Source organism: Manduca sexta, chromosome 16 (genome assembly GCF_014839805.1).
Source record: "Manduca sexta isolate Smith_Timp_Sample1 chromosome 16, JHU_Msex_v1.0, whole genome shotgun sequence".
Classification (NCBI taxonomy): domain Eukaryota; kingdom Metazoa; phylum Arthropoda; class Insecta; order Lepidoptera; family Sphingidae; genus Manduca; species Manduca sexta.
Window position 1 is genome coordinate 5097079 of NC_051130.1, and position 22842 is coordinate 5119920.

Genomic DNA, 22842 nt, shown 5'->3' on the forward strand with positions numbered 1-22842 from the left:
ACTCTAAAATATTTTATTTAAAACGTTTGGTGCTACTGTATAACATTATGTCATCCACTTACAGGGAGCTAAAATGTTCACAAAAGATGGGTCATAATTATAGCGCTCATCGCGAAAGGCGTATATGTTTGCTGATGGTAGGATATATTTTATATCCGCCCGGATTGCGACCACCATATCCAAGGTGTTAAAACCCGCCATGATGGCCCAAGTAAGCGTGTCGCATTCCGGGAAGCCTGTATTTAAACAGTTCCAACAAGCCGGCATAAAAGTGTCGACTGCCGAGGGGTAATCATCTCTCGTCAGTCGACATTCTATTGGACCTCACTTTACTTATTATCAGGTTCAGAGGGCTCACATTGCCGTGCCCGTTTTAAAAAGGGTTAAATGAATTAAAAGTATTTGAACATTAAATAAGAAACACCTACAAGGTAAATAGGTACCACGCAGTCACTATCAATTTTTTGCCAAGAAATAAAAGTCAGTGAAACTGACAATTGTTTCGACAACTTCAGTGGTTGTCAGTTTTATAATCTATTTGTCGGCAATAAGTTATCAGCGTCTGGGCAATACCTTATATATGAGATGAAAAGAATTGATTTTATCCGATACAACCTATTCGTCACGTCTAGATAGAATAAAACAATTCTCTGGTGTACATACTTTGATTGTGTTTCCAGAAGTAATCATGATCAATTTCTCAGTGCGTGTCGATAGATATCTTTGTTTTTCTTTACTCCGGCCTAATTTCAGCTATATACGAACTTGTTACCGATATTGATCCAACTAATCATAACTCATTATTTTCCACATTTCAGAATTCATGGGCAATATTTTTTTTTATTTGACTCTTTATTTTCCGCAACACAGCTATATGCGTGGACGATTATCAAAAATCCATAAATGTAATTTATCTGTTCATCCCATACTATATCTTTTATTATTATTTATTAGCTTCCGGAACAGACTGTTAATCACTGTACACTTTGTTGTTACTTTTCGAAAAGTTTTTGACCACCCTCTTATCAAATAGCACCAGAAACTTTACTTGTTATTCATGTGTTAATTATACTAAATAGTATACTAATGTTGTAACCACGTGAACCAAAAAACTCTTCAAACATAATCTATGACCCACAAAGTGACAGCTAAATAGTGAATTCAAGACTCCCATATCTAATAATAAAGCAGGTTATACAGAACTCTTACGCTATCCCGAATGTTTTCCTCTTTACTTGTGTTGCGCAGATATTTTTCGCAAAAAATCTCAAAAAACTCAGTAGACATAAAATTCCAATATACTCATTGATGCTTTTACATTATTCATTTTGGACGACTTCACTAAAATATTACTAGTCCATAAAATACATCTGAAACAAACAGAAGCCGATTGAAATAAAAATTCCATCAAGTAACCATCTAGTTACAAATGATAGACATCAGATCACGATAAGGCGGCCGCGTCCACACTCAACGACACGTGCGGTCGACTGCTCGTAATTGTATTTTAATGTGTGCTTTAATAAGACCTATAAAATTAATTCAGTTTGGTTCACATTATATTCAGTATTATTTCTGTTTCGTTGCAAGCATGCCGTGTCTCTTGTGTTACCATTCGTGTATAAACGATTGTGGTCACATATCGTTCGTGCGGTATAGTTGACAAACATGGAATATTTGAAGCGGTGCACCACAACAATATCTGAGGGGACTAAAAATTTGGCAAAATCTTTCGCAATAAACAACGAATATTCGCCAAGTAAGATCTGTTTTATATTCCTAGATTTACGCAAATAATGTTTGCGTGTAAGCTGATTTTTTATTTGCCGTCAGCTGTTTTAGAACACCGGCTTTTACTGGCCGGATATTTACAAATCCATTAAAAATAATATCACGTGAATGTCTACAAGAAAACACTGGAACTGTACGTAAACAATTCTTTCATTAAATCGTATCGCATGAAACGGTCCAAGAATAATTCAAGTAAACAATGCGAAAGAAAATGAAAACGGTATGCAAGAAAACAACAGATCTCATCTTCATTTTGTGGACTAAATGTATAGCGTGTATTCTCAGACCTAGATATTTTCGATTATATTTAATTCAACTGGAGTTTTTGTTTCGACCAGCTATCCCAAGTGACAAAATCGACGTAACAAAAACTAACATCTGCGTGTAAGGCACAGAAAAACATGTGTGTTTTCCTTCCCACTCAATATATTACCGTTTCTTGTGCCACAAAATGGGGATTGGATTCTAATGTCGCACACCGAATCTTTGCCCATTATTAAATGTGTTTTCTGCCACAAGCCCACGTGTCTAAACAAATTCATTCTATATGCACTAGCATGATCGCATAATGGGTTTCTTTCTTTTTGTTTAGAAACTGTCAGTGTCGGCATTGAAAAGCAAACATTCGTGTAAATATTTGCATACAAACGACTTAAGCATAAAATTATATTAAGCCAACGTAATTGACGCAACTGTATAATTATTTGTGATTTTATAAATTAAAGAAATAGTATGAAATGAATAAAATGTAACTTATTTCATAAAATTCTGTTGGATGTAATAAAATTATGTCATAATAACAAAACATTCGCACATATATTATAAACCAGATGTCTTGTTTCACTTGAGTTAAATAACTTTATATTCATTACGAATCTCTTGGTACATTTCCAGTTACTAATTTGCATTAATTTCTTTTTAATGATGGAAAACAATTATAATCGACATTGTAGTTCAACTTTCTTCAATTGTGTTGTTATACAACAAATTGTTATCGCTTCCAATTTCATGATCTACATTCAAAATGTCGTCAAACAGCCATAAATCAGCTTACACGCCGTAAATAACACTTGTAACAAAAATACATTGTACTAATCAACAATATGTAAACCGAGTAATTGAACAACAAGCTCAGCTAAATCGGTGCAACTACGATACGCAGTTTTTAATTGGCCGCCAGCAAAATTTTATGAACAAGTTGACAAAATGTTTGCACCGCGACAACCACTTTGCCCTAAAAATCGCGGCCGACATAAAAATGGTGGAAAGAGCTCGTTCGCCTTCGTTTTTCGTAATAACATTTCATGACACGATAAATTGACAAATATACATTTTATCAATCATGTCAATTTTAATTATGTAGAAAATAAAGCAATGCTTAAATTTTGCTTAATTTTAAACAATGAATTTGTATATTTTATTTTAAAAGATTCTTAGTTTACTAACGGCTTACTCTACTATTGAAATTAAATAATGTAGAATAATATCTTAAAAAAAGAAGATAAATCAAGACGATTAGCTGGTTTATAACAACCAATAGTATTTTACAACGATACTGAAAAACGAACGCACGAGAAATATCTTCATGCTAGTTGAAATGCTTACATTTTCCAAATGCCGCGTCGGTATTGTGTTGCAAATACTTTGACAAACGTGAAATATTTGACTGATAGCTTTCGTTTCGTCCATTATTTTTTACTCGAGTTTGTCGTCCTGTTAATAAGTGTGGCCAGAACGGCTAACCGGTAAATATTACATTATCTATGGCGAGCCTCCTTCGCAAATTGTTTGTTTTGCATAGTGGAATTCTTTCAAACATTTAAAGAAAACCATACTTCTACATGGTTAATAGGGTTGCTTATCAAAGGGATGATCTCGAAGCGGAACTATGCAGTCTGAATGTTGTTGACTTTTACAGGGCTTTATCTTTTGAACCTTATGTAGCATAATGTTTTCATAGAATATTTGTTTTAACGCCAATATCTCATCAAATAATAATAAAGAACGTTATTAAATTTAAAATTATTCCTTAATGCGTTGCGACGCAGAACCTTTGGTATGCGACTCCGACTCGCATTTGGTCGGTTTTTAAGTAGGAAAATTGTTGCAACCATTATATGGGAAAAGTATAATGACATATTATAACATGTTATAATCCGTGCGCGATAAAAATGGGATGCGATCTTTCGGAACTGACTTCGCTCGGTAGACTCGGTGAACTTGCTACTGATGTTCTAGAGATATAAATTAAATACCTAAATATTAAAAAAAAAAACTTTTATTCAACCATAATTAATACATATATACGTGATTTGTACACAGTTTATAAAAATAAAATCTGCACAACTGTTTGGTTCTACCATACTGTGTTTATTAAAATTAATTAGAACATTTTGTTTATGAATTTCAATTCACATGAACGCTACTTCGCTTGAGAAATGTCATTTTTGGTTTAGTTTGACAAGATTCCATCCCATTCTCATTGCGCGCAGATTATATTAAAATATAAACTTATAAGTATACAATCTCCTAGGTTCTAAATATTTTTTGTTACCACATAGTACAGCAAAAAGCGCTAGCTGTGCGAACACGCAAATATGTCGCCGCAATACTAGACTAAGTTGGACAAGTCAATCTCGTGTCACATAACTAAGCCACTTACAAACTTCTGGCATAACCCCAACAGTTTGAAACTATTCATATTTTTTACGAAACACAAGAACGAACCTAGTATTTACTTGCTTTAAATAATTTATATGTAATTGGGCGAAATTCTAAGATAACGAGTTTATTTATACAGTTTACATTAGAATAGTTTTTTAATTATTTCGTCATTATCATCATCGTCAGCTGCAGAATGTTCACTGCTGAAGATTCATTGCCTTCTCCAAAGATTTTCGATTAAATTATTTCGTCAAATGACTTTCATACGTGGCTTGATCCATTTATTTGATTACCATATCTCTACTTCTACAAGCTATAAACTTTAAAATATTTAGAATTATGTTATGCGTTGGAAAAAGGTATGAAAATATTATTTAAAATCCGGAGTAGCGACGAGAATAACATTAAATAACTCTGCATGTACCGGTATTTACATATCATGGGTAGTGTTAGCGAAAGTATAGCGGGCAATGATTTTTTCTCAAATCTTCCTTGCCAACAAGAGCTAGACCGACTTCTGACTGATTAGTCGCACAGTGTCACGTCGCATTAGACACGCCACATAAGACATCCAATTTGGCAACTAATTTAAGACGTACTTTCATGATCTTGAAAGGCGCTATCCTACAAATTTATAAAATGTGAAAGTTGTTTGATTGTTACGGTGTTAGATATTTATTAATTAATTAATATAAGCACTATATTATACATATTATCGAATCTATACTAGTGAGAGGAATTAGGCTTTAGTCTACCATGCGTAGTACGGATTGGCAGTCTTCCACACCTTCAAAATTACTATAGAGAGCTTCTCAGGTATGCAGATTTTACACGATGTTTACCTTCACCGTTGAAGTAAGGGAGAATAAGCACATGATTTTAGAAAAATCAGAGGTGTGTGCCTTTGGGATTTGAACCTTCCGGCATTTGTCTTCGCAGTCTGTTCCACTTCCAACTAGGCTATCGTGGTTTGATGTTTGTAGTGTAGGATACGAATTACTCTGGAAAGTTAATAGTCGATATTTATCATTGAAAATAACTTACATACGGAATTACGAACAAAGTATCACATTTTATAAGTAACCATTATTTAAACATCATTGTACAGCTCCTGTGAGTTGCCGCGATTTATCTTACGATGGAAATAAATCTACAGCTGGATCAACTCATGCGAATTAAACGAGAAGCTTGTTATGACAATCATAAGCGTGGATGACCCACATTTATTTTCAGAATGAGAGAAAATAAATAAAATTTCGTTGCAAATATTCCGGCGACCCGCATCGAGCTAGCGTGGTGGATTGTGTTCAAATGAGGTTTACGTGGACCGTCGTTTGAGCCTTGCTTTATTTTTATAGCAACGGAAATTTTATTTTCATTATTTTTCTCAAAATATTGACTTGTTTTAAATCTATACTGATTTGTTTTAATTTCCTAATTAATCCTTTAAGTGAGGTTTAATATCGAATAATTGAACTATTGAACTCTTAATTTAGAAATAATATTAGGGCCGAAATATTGCGGTTGTTGCGGAAGTTGAAAATAACACTTTATAACACACTCGAACTATAGATGTATAATAAGAGTATAAGTTTCGAACAAAATAAATATGAATGAAAAGTATTTTTAATTTTACATAACCTAATACCTTTTTTAATCCAAGAAGATTTATCACGGCGGCTATATTACACTTTCATCCCGAAATACACTCACGCACACACCATATTATTCACATTAAACTATAAAATGATCAATCAGAAAAATTTTACTGGAATTTTTGGTGAAAATATTCGATGACCATGAATGATTTTTGGCACCATGTTACCAGAGAGAAAGACGAGTACGTGGTTTCATTTATTAACGCAATATCAAAATGACCCTATATATTATATAAGCATGTCATAATGCAAGATACATATAACACTATAAAAGGGACATAGAAATCCACATAGAACACGTTTTATGGTTGTTTTTACTTAAAAAAACACTACAATGTAGCAGATTCTGATGATAATATTATAATGGACACGCTATTGGTTATGTAGAAGGTATGTTTTATATTTAATTTCTATAATCAAAGCACTATTAAATCATAATGTTTGATGTTTATTTGTTACTGCCGATAAAACTTGGCAGTGATGTGTATTATTTCGACATGTGTGAATTACGCGTTTTATCCTTGTAGCTAAATATGAATCAATTTTATAGCAAGGCACGTATATAGAACTTGTTTAGAAATAACGAAAAGATTATTCAGCTATTTAATTTTTAAATCATCAGTGAAACAAATTTCTTGCGCCTTATTTGTTTGTTTGTTATAAAGAAATGCTTAAATTTTAATTAGAAAGTATAGGAAGAACATACTAAGTAAAAGTTATTTCCAAAATATTAAAATATTTATAAAATTGGTAAAGATATATTTCCTCAATAATATCCACTTATACACACACCCACTCAGGTCTCTTATCCTGAAGGGATAGGTAGAAGCGCAACTATTGCATCCACTTTTCAACCGACCCGGTATTCGAACCCGAGACTAGAGCGGAACACGTACCGCGTACGCAATAAAACTACAATAACAATCCCCTTATATGGCTGTTAATTGCATAATGAAATGGTGATATGTTCCGGCTAGTCGGAAATTAGTAACTAACAAAATTACACCAACCCCGAAATACGACTGACGGAAATAAGACGCTATGTCAGTGATCGCTATCCAAGCTTAATTACCGTGCCACCTCGTACGGGATTATGGATAATAAACTCTATGGTGGGCGTATAAAAAGATTATTTAACGAACTCACGTTTCCGATAAGAAATAAGAAAATACTCGTGATGTTGAACAAATTACAACTACGTAAACACTAAGGAATTTAAACATGACTAATTACTGCAACAAATAGTTTCACTGACTGTAACTCGATATTTTTAACGTGAAGCGAACTTTTTGTTTGTTTTTGCTTGAGATACAGTAATGGGTTGTTGAAATACAAATAAATACATTGTTAGGAAATGTACTACATAACATATTGAGAAGAGTCCTAGTACGAAAATGTGAGTGTCATTATTCCTTTATGTAACTAGTCTACGACTTCTTTAAGTTCCATTGAATCCAATTTGGCTTGAAACATTGATAATTAGTAAGGTAATTTGACCGAAGATAGCTCGGTTTCCTAACATGGCCCACCATACATGTTTTTTTGTTTCGTCATGTAGTAACATACTACGATTTTATGTTAGTACACTATTATTGAATTGTATAATACGTTGTAATTTAATCAAAGGATTTTATTTATAGTTTTTCATGAAACGATTTAATAAACATTTTAAAATTAAGTGGGCCATCAGTATTTATATAAAAAAATATATTCAATTAAAGATAAATAGAAAAGACATGCTTAAATTATTAAATTCAAACTTAAACACAAAAGTTTTACTTGGGCTGTTAAATCTTCGTTTACTATTCTTATACTGACAGGTCAAGTTTGACGCGACGGATCCTAAACCAATAACCAACTGATGTTTGGTTTGAAACGGATACCATGGGTTTTAACCATTTGTGCTAACACATAGTTTCTATCGTTTAGAGATGAGTTTTTTTTTTACAAATGGTTTAAGAACAATTGTAATGATGGGTAAATATTTTCTTTCATACTTTACTGTTGACACGACAAATTGACTTCTTTCTTCGGCCATTTTCCATTCTTTATTTGTCCATTTAATTTTGTAGAACTCATAATATAAAAATATATTTAATTACATATTCTTTTTTAAAGTTCTAAATTAACGCCTGAACTAGAATCTGAAGGCTCATAGCTACCCTGAAAGAATTGTTAATTACCTGAGATTAATTATCTACTAAAAGACAGCCGCGTTTACACATACTCCAAAGAATGTAAATGGCTATAAGTCAAGATTATACTCTGTGACTATTGAACTATGCATGTGTGCAACTATTGTTTGTATTTTTTTTTATCACGGCAAAGTGAACCTTCTGCACCTAATTGTAAGTTGAGTAGTGTCCAGATAGATTATATAGCGAGAGATGATTATCCGTCACCAGCCGGCACAATTATGTCGGCCTGTTCGAAATCGGATATTCATAGACTGATCCCGAAACGACACAAATATCTTACCATCAGTATTACTTACCACCACTATTTATTCATAATTAATCTTATTATTGTCATGAGCGATAAGATATGGGCACATAACTCAATAGAATAAAAAGTCCTTATTCTAAACTAGATTCGATTCTGATTCTGATTTGATGAAGTTGTTGCTGTCATGATTCTGATGTTTCATGACAGCAAAAACCTTAATTACAAACAACAAAGGATACCTTCCGAAAATAGAAGTTTATAAACAGCTTACTGAAATTAACCAGTGCCTTGTTATAGTTTCGTTAAAACAAGAACAATAACCGCAACGTAACGTCCCCAGAGAACACGAAAGTATTGATCTCAATTCTCAACCCGGTCCAAGTTCCAATGGAAATACGATAAAGTTTCACATGTTGTGTTGGTTAATTAACATAGTGGAAAATGTGAATGGACATGTAATTTGGGTTGGAATTTTAAGTAACATTCTAATTGTTCGCATTGCTTTAAAAACCTTATTCAGCTACTAATAAGTATCGTATTGTCTTACGGGTCAGCGGTATAGGGTTTTGTCCTGCTAATTATTGGAACAAATATTTGCGGAATAGGCAAATATTTGTGGCCAATGTTAGCCAGCTACTATTCTGCCGCCGCACGTACGATGCCTACACAAACGAAAAATGTACACGTGGCCTGCTTCTCTTGATAAATAGGAAAAGGTCGCGAGATTAGGAGAAAGTCATCCCGAATCTAATGTTTAGTTAGTAGTGATGTGTAATATATTAGCTTCTTAGAAAACTAGTCTTTAATGACTTACTGTTCTAATGTATAGTCAGCTTCAAAAGTAACTGAATAAATTCAAAACTTGAATACGCTTTAACACGTTACCTTCAGGCGCAATATTTAATATAACATAATTTTTCTTTATCTAAAATAAAATTGATGAATATAAAACAATTATTGCTAAGTAGAAAAAAGTTTAAAGTTGAATTAGAAATTTCAAATTTGTTCTGCAACTTTTGTTGCTACCTGTAAAACATCGACCCTGCAAGTAACTGTAATGTAATTTCTAATTCAATTTAGTCTACCGCCTTTGAAGCATTAAACTGATTAATTCAAAATGTAGAACAATTTTCCTAAAGTTCAATCGCTTAAATCCGTATGTAGTTTGATTAACATCTTCTAGAATCAAATAAACGTTGAACGAATTCAGAATATAAGATATATAAAAAATATCGGTAACAATCAAATTAAGCAATATATTATACAGGTTTAGTTTTGTATGGTTGCATAACATGTGGTTTTCTGTCGGAGCAGACCGAACCAACTCAGACAATCTGGCGTCATCGTCTATATTATATGAAATTTCTTTGTAGTTTCTAGACCAATTATATTAAAACATGGCAAAAGAGCTATTTTAATGCTAATGATGAAAAAAAAAGATAATCGTAGAGGAAAATCAATGTCGATACATATATTAGCAATATACTTCGCCTATAGAATACTAATAGACAATCTAAGTAACTACCACGAGTCCAAACCTTCTACCACTAGACCTTCTACGTTGAGCACATGTATCTATACACAACCAGAGCTGCCAACCTAATAAAGAAAACACCATTATCGGCCCTAACTATCAATACTGTATTAATTCTTTTAGATAGAGAGAATATCTTGAAACCTCTATCACCGTTCAGGAAAATGCGTCAGTCTTTCTATCTGACGATATCTTCTCAGAGTAGTATCGTGCTAACGTAATCAACACTATTCCTGATATCGTCTTATCGAATAAGTTCGTGACATTCGTAATAAATTGTATCGCAATAGAAATGTTTATGATCTATTTATTGCTTCTAAAAGGCTTGCAATTTTTCCATATTACTGTTTATAATGACCTCAATTTACCCTTGGAGAGATATTACGTGGAAATCATTAGCTAAGTAATTTTCAAAAAAGGCAGTTAACAATATAGCCAGTGCTACATAAATGACAAAGCTAGAAAATTGCATGAACTTCCTCATGCTAAGTAAAAGGTGCTTATTAAAGAAATAAGAAATTCCTAATAAATTCTTATTAAAACCACACGCATACCATCATGATTTATACGGTTTTCCCATTATCGTGAGGTCATAAATGATTTTTCAAATACTAGTTATTTGACATCGTTTGAAACATGTCATGTTGGTATTTCTTAGTGACTTCACAGTTTCCGGGCAATTAATGTCAATACATTAGGTATATCTAGAAAAGGGTTAATAAAAATTAGTACTCTGATATGTTTGAAAAATTACGCAGAACACAGGCAAATGAACACTATACGATATTCTTCACTATTTAAGCTTAACCAAAACTTTAAACGGTTTTGAGATTTTATTAGATTTAGATTTTATTTGTTTTATAACTAATACCTTCACATAGTAGAAGTCACGAGCAACAACTAATAATATTACAGGTATCATGGAATAACAATAATCAATATGTAGGCCGAAACTATTAAGTAAGAGCAAAGCGACCGCAAACATTGTCTCGAACTCCTGTCCAAGAGATGCCAATTCGCAAACTTGTTTGAGTGTCGTGTCAATTTGGCTGAATAGCTGTACCCTCTCCGAGCGTGCCCAAATTAAGTGATTCATGTTGAACTAATGGAATTATTGTTTCGAAATCAGATTTGATCACCCGCTTTGACAATATTCTACGGTAATTTTTTGTACCACAGATAATAATAGTACATTTACCTACTGTATATAAAAAAATATTTAACATTATGACTGAATTTTATTATTTTTAACAATATGACTGAATTTTTCACTGATCTGCTTGTGGCTGATAATAAAATAAATTTATAAAAATAAAATTTATAAGGTAACGGGACAATTGATGGCCCAATTAATTTTATAATTTAATAAAATCGTTTCATTATAAAATATAATGATCAAAGAATTAGTAAAATTGATTGTATGTTTTTGAACAAAAAATAATCTATAGCAGGGATGGTGGGCCAAATTAGGAATTTTGCTATCTTTAGTTTAAAATGTATGACTCATTTACTTTAAAACTTTTAAATTACTAATAACATTAACTTGTTTATACAATTCAGTAGGTACTTATAAACCTACGCTTTAACTATACATGTGGTTTTACACAAAACCATCAGATCAGTTCTAAGAATATTCACAATAAGACATTTACGAGACGCCTTAATCTATTCCGAACCACGTTCGCTTCAAAGAGACATCAATGAATACAGTACACTGTACAATACACCACACTTTATTGAAACCGCGTCATATAATTTACCTTTTGCTATAAAATAATAATATATCAATTAGAATAAACCATCTATATACTACTTACTAGATATATAATTCTTACTAGATATGGCTTTCCGAACATACACTGTGTTTAACTGAATTGAGCTGCAATCCAATGAAACTGATTTTAGTATGGTCAATATTGACAGCTTGTCCTTGTGTACGGAGTGGTGCTCATGATATAAGAACTTGAGTCTAGGTGTAAACATGGATTTTAATAAAAAATGTTAGTCAAATAAGTAAAATTATTTGTTGTTCAGGTGAATAAATAGGTTATAAGTTATAACAGTGACGTTTTGGTTTCCATTTTAGTTCAGATTTTGAACAAATAGTTTATATGGACGTTCGTGTCTATAGAATATACGCCAATGGAATAAACAATATTTTGTTCTATAAATCTAGTTCGACGTGTTTTTGATACTAAATAAGTAATTGTTTGAGAAAACTTCAATGTAGTTTCAAGCAATTTACTTTAAGTAACAGCTAATATGCTGTTAATACGGTATAATAGTATTATAGGCTCGAAAATATACATAAACCTGTGAAGAAATATTACTATTGATACATCCCAGACTTCGCACCTGACCTGATTCAGAATATCACCTCACTACTCCTTAAGCTTTGAATAATAGAATAGGTTTTCGCGCAACGCAGTAACTCGAAGGTCTGTAACTTCAGCGAGCACATAAATAGTAGTACCTACTCTATATATATAGATATGTTGATGTACATTAGTATTTATGTTTTGAGATAACAAAACGATGTCTTCCTCGAGCCACGTGTAATGGTTAACTGATTTTCGTTTGCATATTTTACGTTACTCGTAAGTGCTAGCTTTTCACATTTCGTTCACAAAGATAAAAGGCATTACCATCCCGTTAACTCTCAGTTCTGGTTTTAGAAATCCTATCCTTTCACAACTAATTGAACTGCCACTTTACATCATTTCTAGTATTATATTCAGTACATATATTCAATATTGTTTGTGTGCGTACGATTTTGAAGGTTAAGTATAGCTATAGAAAAAAACATATACTAATCTTAATGTATTACGCAATAAATTGTACTCTATATATTCCGCTCTAAAGAAAAAGAAACTTAACAAAGGAATTTTCTCATGTCAATATAACTGAAATATTTATTAAAGAATATAGCATACAACTCTTAAAAGTAATACTCCGACATGCTTTAAACGGCAGACATAATGGCACCGTGTACGTATCGTAATGTTTAAAAGAATACATTACGTCAAGGCAACAGTTAATAGCTTGTAGTGTTGAAAAATGTCCAGTTCATTCACTTCATCGTAATGTCAATTGTGCTATCAGAAACTATTAAGTATTAGGAACACTTCCTAATGACACGGATCTGGTCGTAAAACATGTTATTAATCACACTCTTGATATTAAATTAAAGTTTAGTTTATATTAATGAGAAACTGATTCATTAGTTAGTAATAAACGGATAATTCACCAAGTCATTAGTGTATGTCGAAGGATATGTTGACATAAAGCATAATTAATTATCATAAAATATATATAATCTATCTATATATATAAAAATCAATTGCTGTTCGTTAGTCTCGCTAAAACTCGAAAACGGCTGAACCGATTTGGCTAATTTTGGTTTTGAATTATTTGTGGAAGTCCAGGGATGGATTAAACGGTGACGAACATAAATAATAAATAACGGAAAATACTAAAAACGACAATATAAGTTTTCAATACAAAATGTTCCTACCTGTCAAACATTTCATGTCTTTTCTCTTTTTAGAAATAAAGAACTGTAACATATATATAGATGTATTCAGAAATAAGTCTGTTTCATAGTTGTATTATGAGGTCCGATTTCTTTGGTTTATTTTGTTCAAATGCAAAACATTTCAGAAATAAATAAAGTGTAAAAGTGTCAGTGGGTTCTTAAAAATAGAAAATAAATAAATAAATTTCAAGACTATTATTAAAATCTATCATCAATTTGTCAGTGCGTGAGAACTTTATTTATCGTTATTGTCCCAAAATGCCACGGAGAAGATGACTTAGATAGTCGAAGTTAATCAAATGTACGACGAGCTACTTCACGTGCAAACCGTACTCTCGACTAGCGAGAGACAGATAATGATAACATACGTATTGTATGGCAAAATTGTGTTTCACAATAAATAACAATAATAAATGTATGTAGGTGATACGAAGTTCACCGGGTCATCTAGTATTAAATATAAACATTTATAGAAGAAAAATCGATTGACAGATCTCACTGGCTGCTCTTCCTCGACTCCCAAGTACTAAGTGAAAAAACGAGGCCATTTTTTACCGATTATACATAAATCATACCTAGTAGAGATATTTCCAATTTACAAGGCAGTGCAGGTAATTGCAACTTTATATTCCTTCCGAGGCGTTAATAAAATAGGAACTAATCAGTACCATTTAACACTATAGAAAAGCAATGTTACGGTATCGTATCAATTAACCTTTGAGTGACTCATTTAGCTAGAGTTTTGTAATTTTCAATGCGAATACATTAACGCGACAAATGACAACTGCGCAGAACAAAAGAGGAATGTTACCTTCCTTTTATAAGAGCCTAATAGTACAGTCATCTATTGTATAAAGACGAAACATTTTCTATTTTTAAAGTCAAGTCATTAGCCATTTCTGTATTCAGATGGAACTTAAGGCGCAGATTTATTGTTGGTGTGAGAATTCCGAAATATATATTACTACCCGCCTAGATAATGATTGAAGAAAGAGTGAGAAACTCTGAGATTTATTTCAAACAATTACTTTTTAGGGTCAGTGATGAAAATGAGGCTCCAATATAATAAACTATAAATACAATTTATTGTAAATAAAATAATACATTTAGTAACGAGGGCTAGCAAGACAATGGTACGATTTAGAAGTGAAGCGAGCCATGTGACAGGACATAAAAAGTAAATATAAAAATGCCAGTTTGTTCTTCCAAGTAGGCGCTTAATCATTTGCGTCCTTATTTTCAACAGTCAGTAATCTCTATATACAAGACCCGTGGTAATCTAGTCCCTGACCAATCCGACATGCCTGTAACAGACATCTTCGTCAATACAAAAATTAGTAGATATGATCTTACTTTTTTAAAAGTACTGTATAAGTTGGATTACAAGGTGTTTCTAAAAAGTTTCGGACTACATATGACAGTTCCTTATAATCCGACACCGTCTTGCAAAAACATTTGTTGGATTATCGCGGGTCTATTGTATGTTTAGGTTATAAAAGTAAAGTTTTAATTACATTATGGTTTTTTAAGATATTTAACAAAAAAATTCAAGTGAATATCGACAACTAGAGCTTCCATTTATATATTGGTTTTTATATCATCTCATCTGTCCGCTGATCACGATTGACAGTTCTTAATGTGAATCTACTCACGTACAGATTAAGGATTTTTTCCTATCACAAAAAAATGACAATCCTCTTCAAAAACACTTATCAAGACTTTGTAATGACGGCAGCTTTATAAACGTCAATAAATTATAATTAAAGGAAAATATTTATAGAGATTGTATGTTATAAAGCCTTATCGATAATATAAAGACGCAGGGCGGTCATTCCCACGGCTCGTGTAAAATTGCCAAAGGCCACGGCCGTTCACGCAAGGTTCCTTCCTTCCTGTCGCACATGAATATTATCGAAATTAACTTGTGTCGTGACTCCTTATGTCCTGAGGCTGCATTTGTATATCATACATTACTTAGCTTACGTCGCTTCCGACATAACAGTTAGGAAAATAATAAACCTTTACCCCGTAGTCCCTTTGCAATTGCGTTTACGTTTTGTGTAGGTAGTAAAGGGTTCTGTGTGTTCAGTGTTGGCGAATTTTTGAATAAATAGCGTGTAACTGGCTGTCGTTCTTGATGCATAAATAAAGTCGTGATTAAATTATTGCGTCAAGTTGACCTGTCGGCTGTTTATTATTAAAGTGAGTTATGAACATATTAATTATTTGTTGATATCCGTTTATAGGTTTGAACCTTCGTTCAATGTACAGTTTAACAAATGGACAGACAGAACTATTAGCGCGAATTATGCCTTCCGCTATGCGCATGTAAACATTCTGTCAGAATCTGACAGTTTTAGCAGATAGTATTATGTAGAGTCATACATAATGAAGACGTATATAATTGCAACGGACCATGCAAATATTGTAATATACATACACATTCACACCTTTTATCTGGAAAGGGTAGACAGAGACGCAGTTAGTGCACTCACTTTTCGCCGTGCATAACGTTTTATGGGATAGGGGGCGAGCCTATCGCCATATCGGGCACGGATTCAAGACTCCTGGCTAACATTAAGTAGAAAAATCTAATATAACTTTATCCTTACTGGGATCCGAACATCAGATTGGAAGTCGTACGCGTATGCAATACAACTACGCCACCGATGTTCTAGTATATTTTAATATTTCGTACTCATATACTAAATGTGTCAATAGGTATTTTGTCATAAACACAAATTTATGGAAGCAATGAATGTATTAATATTGAATGAAATAACATCGCAATGTTTGATTACGCTATTTCAATTCAAGCTAATGTCCATAGTATTAATTCAAGTGTCAAATGCAACACTTAATACTTTTTTGTTAAGCAAAAACAAGGTTTTGTGTTTTCAATAATTGTATTACTCATTTTAACTGATCACTTATTTTTATTGAATATTTTAATATAAAAATTATGGAGCGAATTGTTTTTATAAATACACTTTAAGTACATATTTATATTAAAGGTAGTAATTGGGTGTGTAATACACGATAATTTTGCAATTATTTCTGCTTTCAATATCTCTAACAATATGCAAAGTAAAATTTTGCACAAACAAGAAATTCGCCGCGCTCACGGCTTTTCTGAAAAAGTTTATTTTTAAAGGGTTCTTCTGTATGCTAACGTCAATATATCAAATCGCTTTTAGCGGTTTCCAATTCATGGTGAATAATTCAAATATCTTTTTGTTTTCGTCTGCGCGTATCATCGTATTGTTACAATAAAATATCGGCCAAAAAGTCGATACTTCTCGTTATAGGTTATATATTTTTGGATGACAGATGACCTCCGTGTTTTTGAATACCCACAAACTCAGTAAATTCACGGGTACATTGGAGATTTTAGACATAAACCGATGTCGGAAGTGAAATATATTTTTATTGCTTTACGACAATCTCACTTACCGTACTAAACGGAACATCGGAAATTCTGTAAAATAATGGTCCACTTTGAACGGACTCATTGGTTCTAAATATAACTGACAACAGCGGGACTAGCACATCATAAAAAAAAAATCATTAGCCTCGTCACCTTGAAATTGACCTTTAATGAAACATGCGCACGTCTGGAGATAAATAAACATTGATGACGAATGAAAGACAAAAAATAGTTATAGCAAAACATCTTGCATTTTTAATTTCACTTTCAATTTGTGTACAGGTTTACTTAATAAATAAACTGCAAGTAAGTTAAGATATTTCACATTCTGCGAGAGATAATTCATTTTGAGTAAAAGGTCATTATAAATTTACCGTTATACTATTAAAGCTTTAGTTTATTTCCGCATATTTCAATCTTTTCAAATAACAAACCCTATTTCCTAAATTAAGATTTAATAACGTATGATTTTAATTTATAGTGAAAAATCAATCAGGATTTACACTGGCATTAAAGATTTATAAATAAATATTATGCTAAAACATTGAATGCATTGCAAAGTCGATACAACACCAATAAATTAATTCTATGCGTAATTTGTCTTCAATGCGTCAGACTGATACCTGTCAAGAACCGGAAATATGAGACGCGGATAATTATAGTGGAGATACACGCTAGTCTCTACTTTCGTAAACAATTTTAACATACTTTATGGTAAGTATGTATTTATTTTATATAAAGCACGGCAAAGTGTCCCTACTGCACCTGATGGTAAGTGGATTGGAGTTCAATAGAATGTCGACTGAGGAAATATGATAACCCCTTGGCAGTTGACACAATTATGCCGGCTTTTGGTGGCCAGATGAAACCGAATATGCACAGGCTGATCCCGGATCGTGACACACTTATGTGGACCCTATGGCGAGTTTTAACATCTTGTTTACGGTGGTCGCTATCCAGGCGAATATAAAATATGTCATACCACCAGCAAAAGCCTAAAAAAAGTAGCTGAACAATTTCAAAATAATTCCATTTAATTCCAAATTTTTTACTTTATTTATCAATGTCATCTTGTAGTCTCTCGTCACTTTACCTACACGCTGGACTTTTGCAAATCTCGAGTTTAAGAAAAATTTAATTAATTCCATTGACATATACTTATTTCCACGCTATATCATTTTGGAATCCGAATTATTATATTACATTAGATTCTAAAAAAATAACCAATTACGTAATTTCAATGATATATCGTCATCAACACTCTCATTTCATAATCCGATATATACAGTTATTAGGCATTGCTATGTCGGACTCAAAAATACCTTTTCTTTCGAACGCTTGTTTGCCTTCAAACAAATCAACGTACTCGTTAAAGCTCAAATTACAAGCGTATTACTCATTATTATGTCTAAAATACCCTGATTATTTGTTTTGTGATTAATTTAATTCAAGATTGTTGGCTGCAACCTATATTCGTGAATCGTGCACTTGATATTCGTGTACTCCATTGCGGAAGGGTTTCAACATGCAAGGTTATTGTATGAGTAGAAACATAGCCCGCTTATTATGTCTAAATCCTAATTGTCCACTCTTGGTTTGATTGCGCCATTGTAAAACAGTTTTATTTTAAATCTAAAGATCATATTAATTTTAAAATCCATCTAGTCATGGTAGCTTCTACAAATATCATTTAGATTTGTATTTCCATCAGTACAACAATTGAAGCCAAGCCAGCTCTTCTCACAAATTCTACATCTAATGCGTTTGCATTTATCTGATTGTTATCGTAACCTTGTATGTCTGTTGAATTTTTACGAGAAATTATTTACACATCGTTTACAAAGCGAATGAATTTCATTAAATAATTCTTGTGTGAAATAATAAACAATCCGTTTAGTGCCTATTGGTATGCATAAATCGACAGTCGAAGAAATGCTATTTCCTTTCACAAAATAGAATCACAAAACAATTCAAAAATAACTTGCCATTCAATATTCAGCTCAAAAACATTAGGTGACACTATTTTATTCTAACTACCGACGAATAGATTTTACGTTTATTTTTAACAGATTCCAATAAGTTCCCACGCTTTGTTAAACTCCTTTACCGATACTTCTTTTTAAACCACAAATTCGCCTATTTCCTACAAACTAAACTAGGCACACAAGAAATCTCTGTTTACGAATAGTTAACAGTTCAGGTATTTGTATACGGAACACTGGCAACCAAATTTTACGATATTTCAAAGAAATCTGCAGATAGATTTTATGTCTTACTCGCTAGTTATAAATTCATTGCAATAATAACACAATTAGAATTTAGACATAAATACGATAGTGATGAATATTTTCAAAGCAATTGCAATGGACATGATATTTAAAAATGAAGGAGTCAAACATAAATTAGAAAGAGATGACAACATGTTTACACCATTACTGTCATTACCTCAGGGCGAACTTGAATAAAAAATAAACCATAGAATTTTTTACATTACCTCGACCATGAGATCTAAAATTGCATACACAGGACCTTGCTTTGCAACTTTACCTACCTATATTATAAACGAACATGCAAAAGAAACTTCGCATTATATGTGGGTGTGTTATTTCACGTTTTTTCTGAACATTCACTCCTTTGATGACCAGTTTATATTTGTTTTTACGTTTTTGCGTCAAACAGAAAGATATAATCACGTTGGTATCGCCATTTTTCCTATGCTCTATTTTTAGGCATTGTAAGTGCAGTCAAAGAGATTAATGCATCATTTCCTGTTTTTGTACATAAAATACGATACAGTTTAATAGCTTTTTCTGCATTAACATTGAACGATAAAAACATTATGTTTGGGAAATTTTTGTCCTTCTTCTCTCTATAAATATCTTATTGTTCTATTTAACTAAATTGTAAGAATATAATTGTATTTTTTTGTCATTTGAGTTGCACTTATCTCATTAACAAAATATTAGATATAAATCTAAACTCAAAATAGTTTAAAGTGCAAATGTTTACAATATTTTTATTATGTTTGGAACAATATTATCAAAACATATGTCTCTATTCTTTTAAATCTACGTCAGATCCTTATAGAAACCACAAACAACATTTACAAAGATGATTAATAATTTAGTGGTTAGTACAATGAAACCCGAAACACGGCGTGAATTCTTCATTCTGTAAATAATGCGGGACTAATGTAACAATACACAATAAAATCGCCCTCGGAGTACAATACATTTGTTGTTTATTGTAAACTAAAAGCAAGTATTTACAAAACTTCTAATAATGTATATATATTAACAAAAGATATCACTAATAATAATTGTTTGCTAGTTTATGCTATTAAAAATATACGCGAGGTGTTGCTCATGGCTTAACAAGCGTGAAAAGACTGCGCTACAAAGGTCCTTTAAATAATATTCGACGCCAGCGCCATCTCTTTAAAAAGCAGCTTGAAAAATTCAATTATGGGAGCACATTATCGGGAAAAAGTAGCGTATGTGTTAATCCAGGACATGGTCTACCCTTGTGCCCATTTTAATCTAAATCCGCTCAGTTGTTTCCGTGTTACTTCTAACAAACATACAAATATCAAAATTTCAACGGACTTTCGCATTTATCCTATTATTAAAAAGTGGGATAAGATTTATAAAATTAGCAAGATTTTAAAATGAAACAATTTTTTCTAAATTGGTAATTATTGTAGGTAGGCTCTTGAACTATTTTCTATTTCAAAAAGGAATACGCAGGTAGTAAGCATTTACTATAGACTATTTCGTTTTAAAATAGCGTATATCCATTGTAATTACTATAAAATAATTTGAGTAATACTCTGCACGTTGATACTTATACCGCTAGATCTTCAAAAAGGATGATCTCTTAAAGCATCTGGCTAAAATGAAAAACACTAATTTCATTATCTACAATCTGTTTTAATGACTAATCGTTATTTTGTGACGTAAACGAATGTATTTTTGCACATTAACATTATACAATATTATTATGTATTTAGAATTATATGAACTTTGCTTTGTAAACGTAAGGTCAAGAGTTTAAAGTCTGACAAAGCATACTTGAGTCTAGACTATTGTCTGGGAATAGGAAACAATTTTAAACGTGAGTTCTATGAATTAACAGTTTTAATATTATCATTAATCGAGGAGTTTCTGGGTTCGATTCTCAGGGTTGGACAAAAACCTTTATATTGATTAATGATTTCTTATGTTTACGCGAATGTTAGACATTGAAATAAAAGTATTTACGGATTTTATAGCGGTTATTTATATTATTATTTTCTCCCGACGTTTCGAAGACTTTGCAGTCTTCATGGTCTCGGGGCGGACTGAGGTGTTAGTCACCCGCAAGTGAAAGCTACATTATCAGATCCTCTTAATAGTAGAGAAGGCCCGTGCCTAACAGTGGGACAGTATATAATACAGGGCTGATATTATGATATTATTACATTTTATAACTGGGTAATATTTAATTTTTTTTTTACTGTTGACGATCCGATATATACAAAATGAGCTCAAAGTGTCTTGAATTTAAATAATAATATAAATAACGGCGACAAAATCCGTAAATAGTTTTATTTCAATATCTTTATGTTGTTTCTTGTAATTTTACAAAATCTGAAATAATTGCGATTAAGTTTTATGATAAATTAGCCTTTAATAGAATAAAACACGATGCTCTTAAATCATTAGCTAATGATAATTGAAATTCTGTTTAACGAAAGTTATTTTCAACTGAGGGAACTTATCTTTTGAATAATTAACACCGAATGAATGGATTAAGGCATGTTTACGTGCCGAGAAGTTATAATGTAAACATGCCTATGTAATTAACCAAAATTGGTATAAATATGTAACCAAACTTCTTATATTTGAATTTATATAGTTTAAGGTCGTAGTAATAATTAGCAGTATGATTTTAAGAAAACATTTCACTTGTAGTGGGATATTCTAATGCTAAGCTTGGACTAACAAGTTTACACATGAGATGCATTTAAACTAGCGATAATATTTCAATATCTGTTGCCGCAAGTCCTGCAAGTTTCAAAATTTACAGAAGCACCTTATCGTGATTGTTTACACGGTAAAAAATTGCTTAAGGAAGTCGAATTCAACAAATTTTCTTGCTATAAACGTCGATAATAGTGACAAGACGACCATACTCGTGATGAAAAGTCTACAATGGGGACTTGTTCTGACTATTAGTGTACTAGGATGAGCGGGCGTGCATATGGCATAGCTGCACGTCAATATTATAGCAGTAATCGATCATCGAAGATTCAACGTCCGTTAATCAACATTATATTTGGACTTTACTGTATTTACTAATAGATTCAGTGTAATCGTTGACGAAATAGGGTAAAAAAACAAATACGACCAGCAATTGCAAAGTTAACCCTAATTTACAAATGTTACGGATGAATAACACCTCATGACCATGAAGGCTGCAAAGTCTTCGAAACGTCAGGAGAAAACTAAAATATTAAAACCGCGATAAAATCCGAAAAATAGTTTAATTTTAAGGTGAACCCTAATTTCTATAATGTCATCAGCTGTCACTCAAAATATTAAAAGTCCATACTCGAAATATTATGCTATATTATAGAATATAGGTAGTCGTTTGTAGCCAGCTGCTATATACCCCTACATGAAATAGATACTGCAGTAACAACGTTCATTAATAACAGCCAGCTTGACCTCTTCCGATTAGTTAAAATAATATATAACGGAGGTCAGTCTAAATGGTCGTATCTGACGTCTGAAGCGATGGAGACCTT

The 22842-nt window shown here is 32.2% G+C and overlaps 1 protein-coding gene across 9 annotated transcripts in view; it reads left to right on the forward strand.

Moving 5' to 3' along the window:
* Positions 1–22842, forward strand: part of LOC115443258 (potassium/sodium hyperpolarization-activated cyclic nucleotide-gated channel 2) — a 241383-nt gene that overhangs the window by 152866 nt on the left and 65675 nt on the right. Inside the window, exon 1 of one of the 9 annotated variants that reach the window (XM_037439115.1) lies at positions 1553–1759. The exons of the other annotated variants lie outside the window; for them this stretch is intronic. Within the exon in view, the coding sequence (XP_037295012.1) occupies positions 1669–1759 (91 nt within the window). The 5' untranslated portion in view covers positions 1553–1668. Of the gene's footprint in view, positions 1–1552; positions 1760–22842 lie in introns of those variants that run through there. 9 annotated transcript variants of the gene reach the window in all.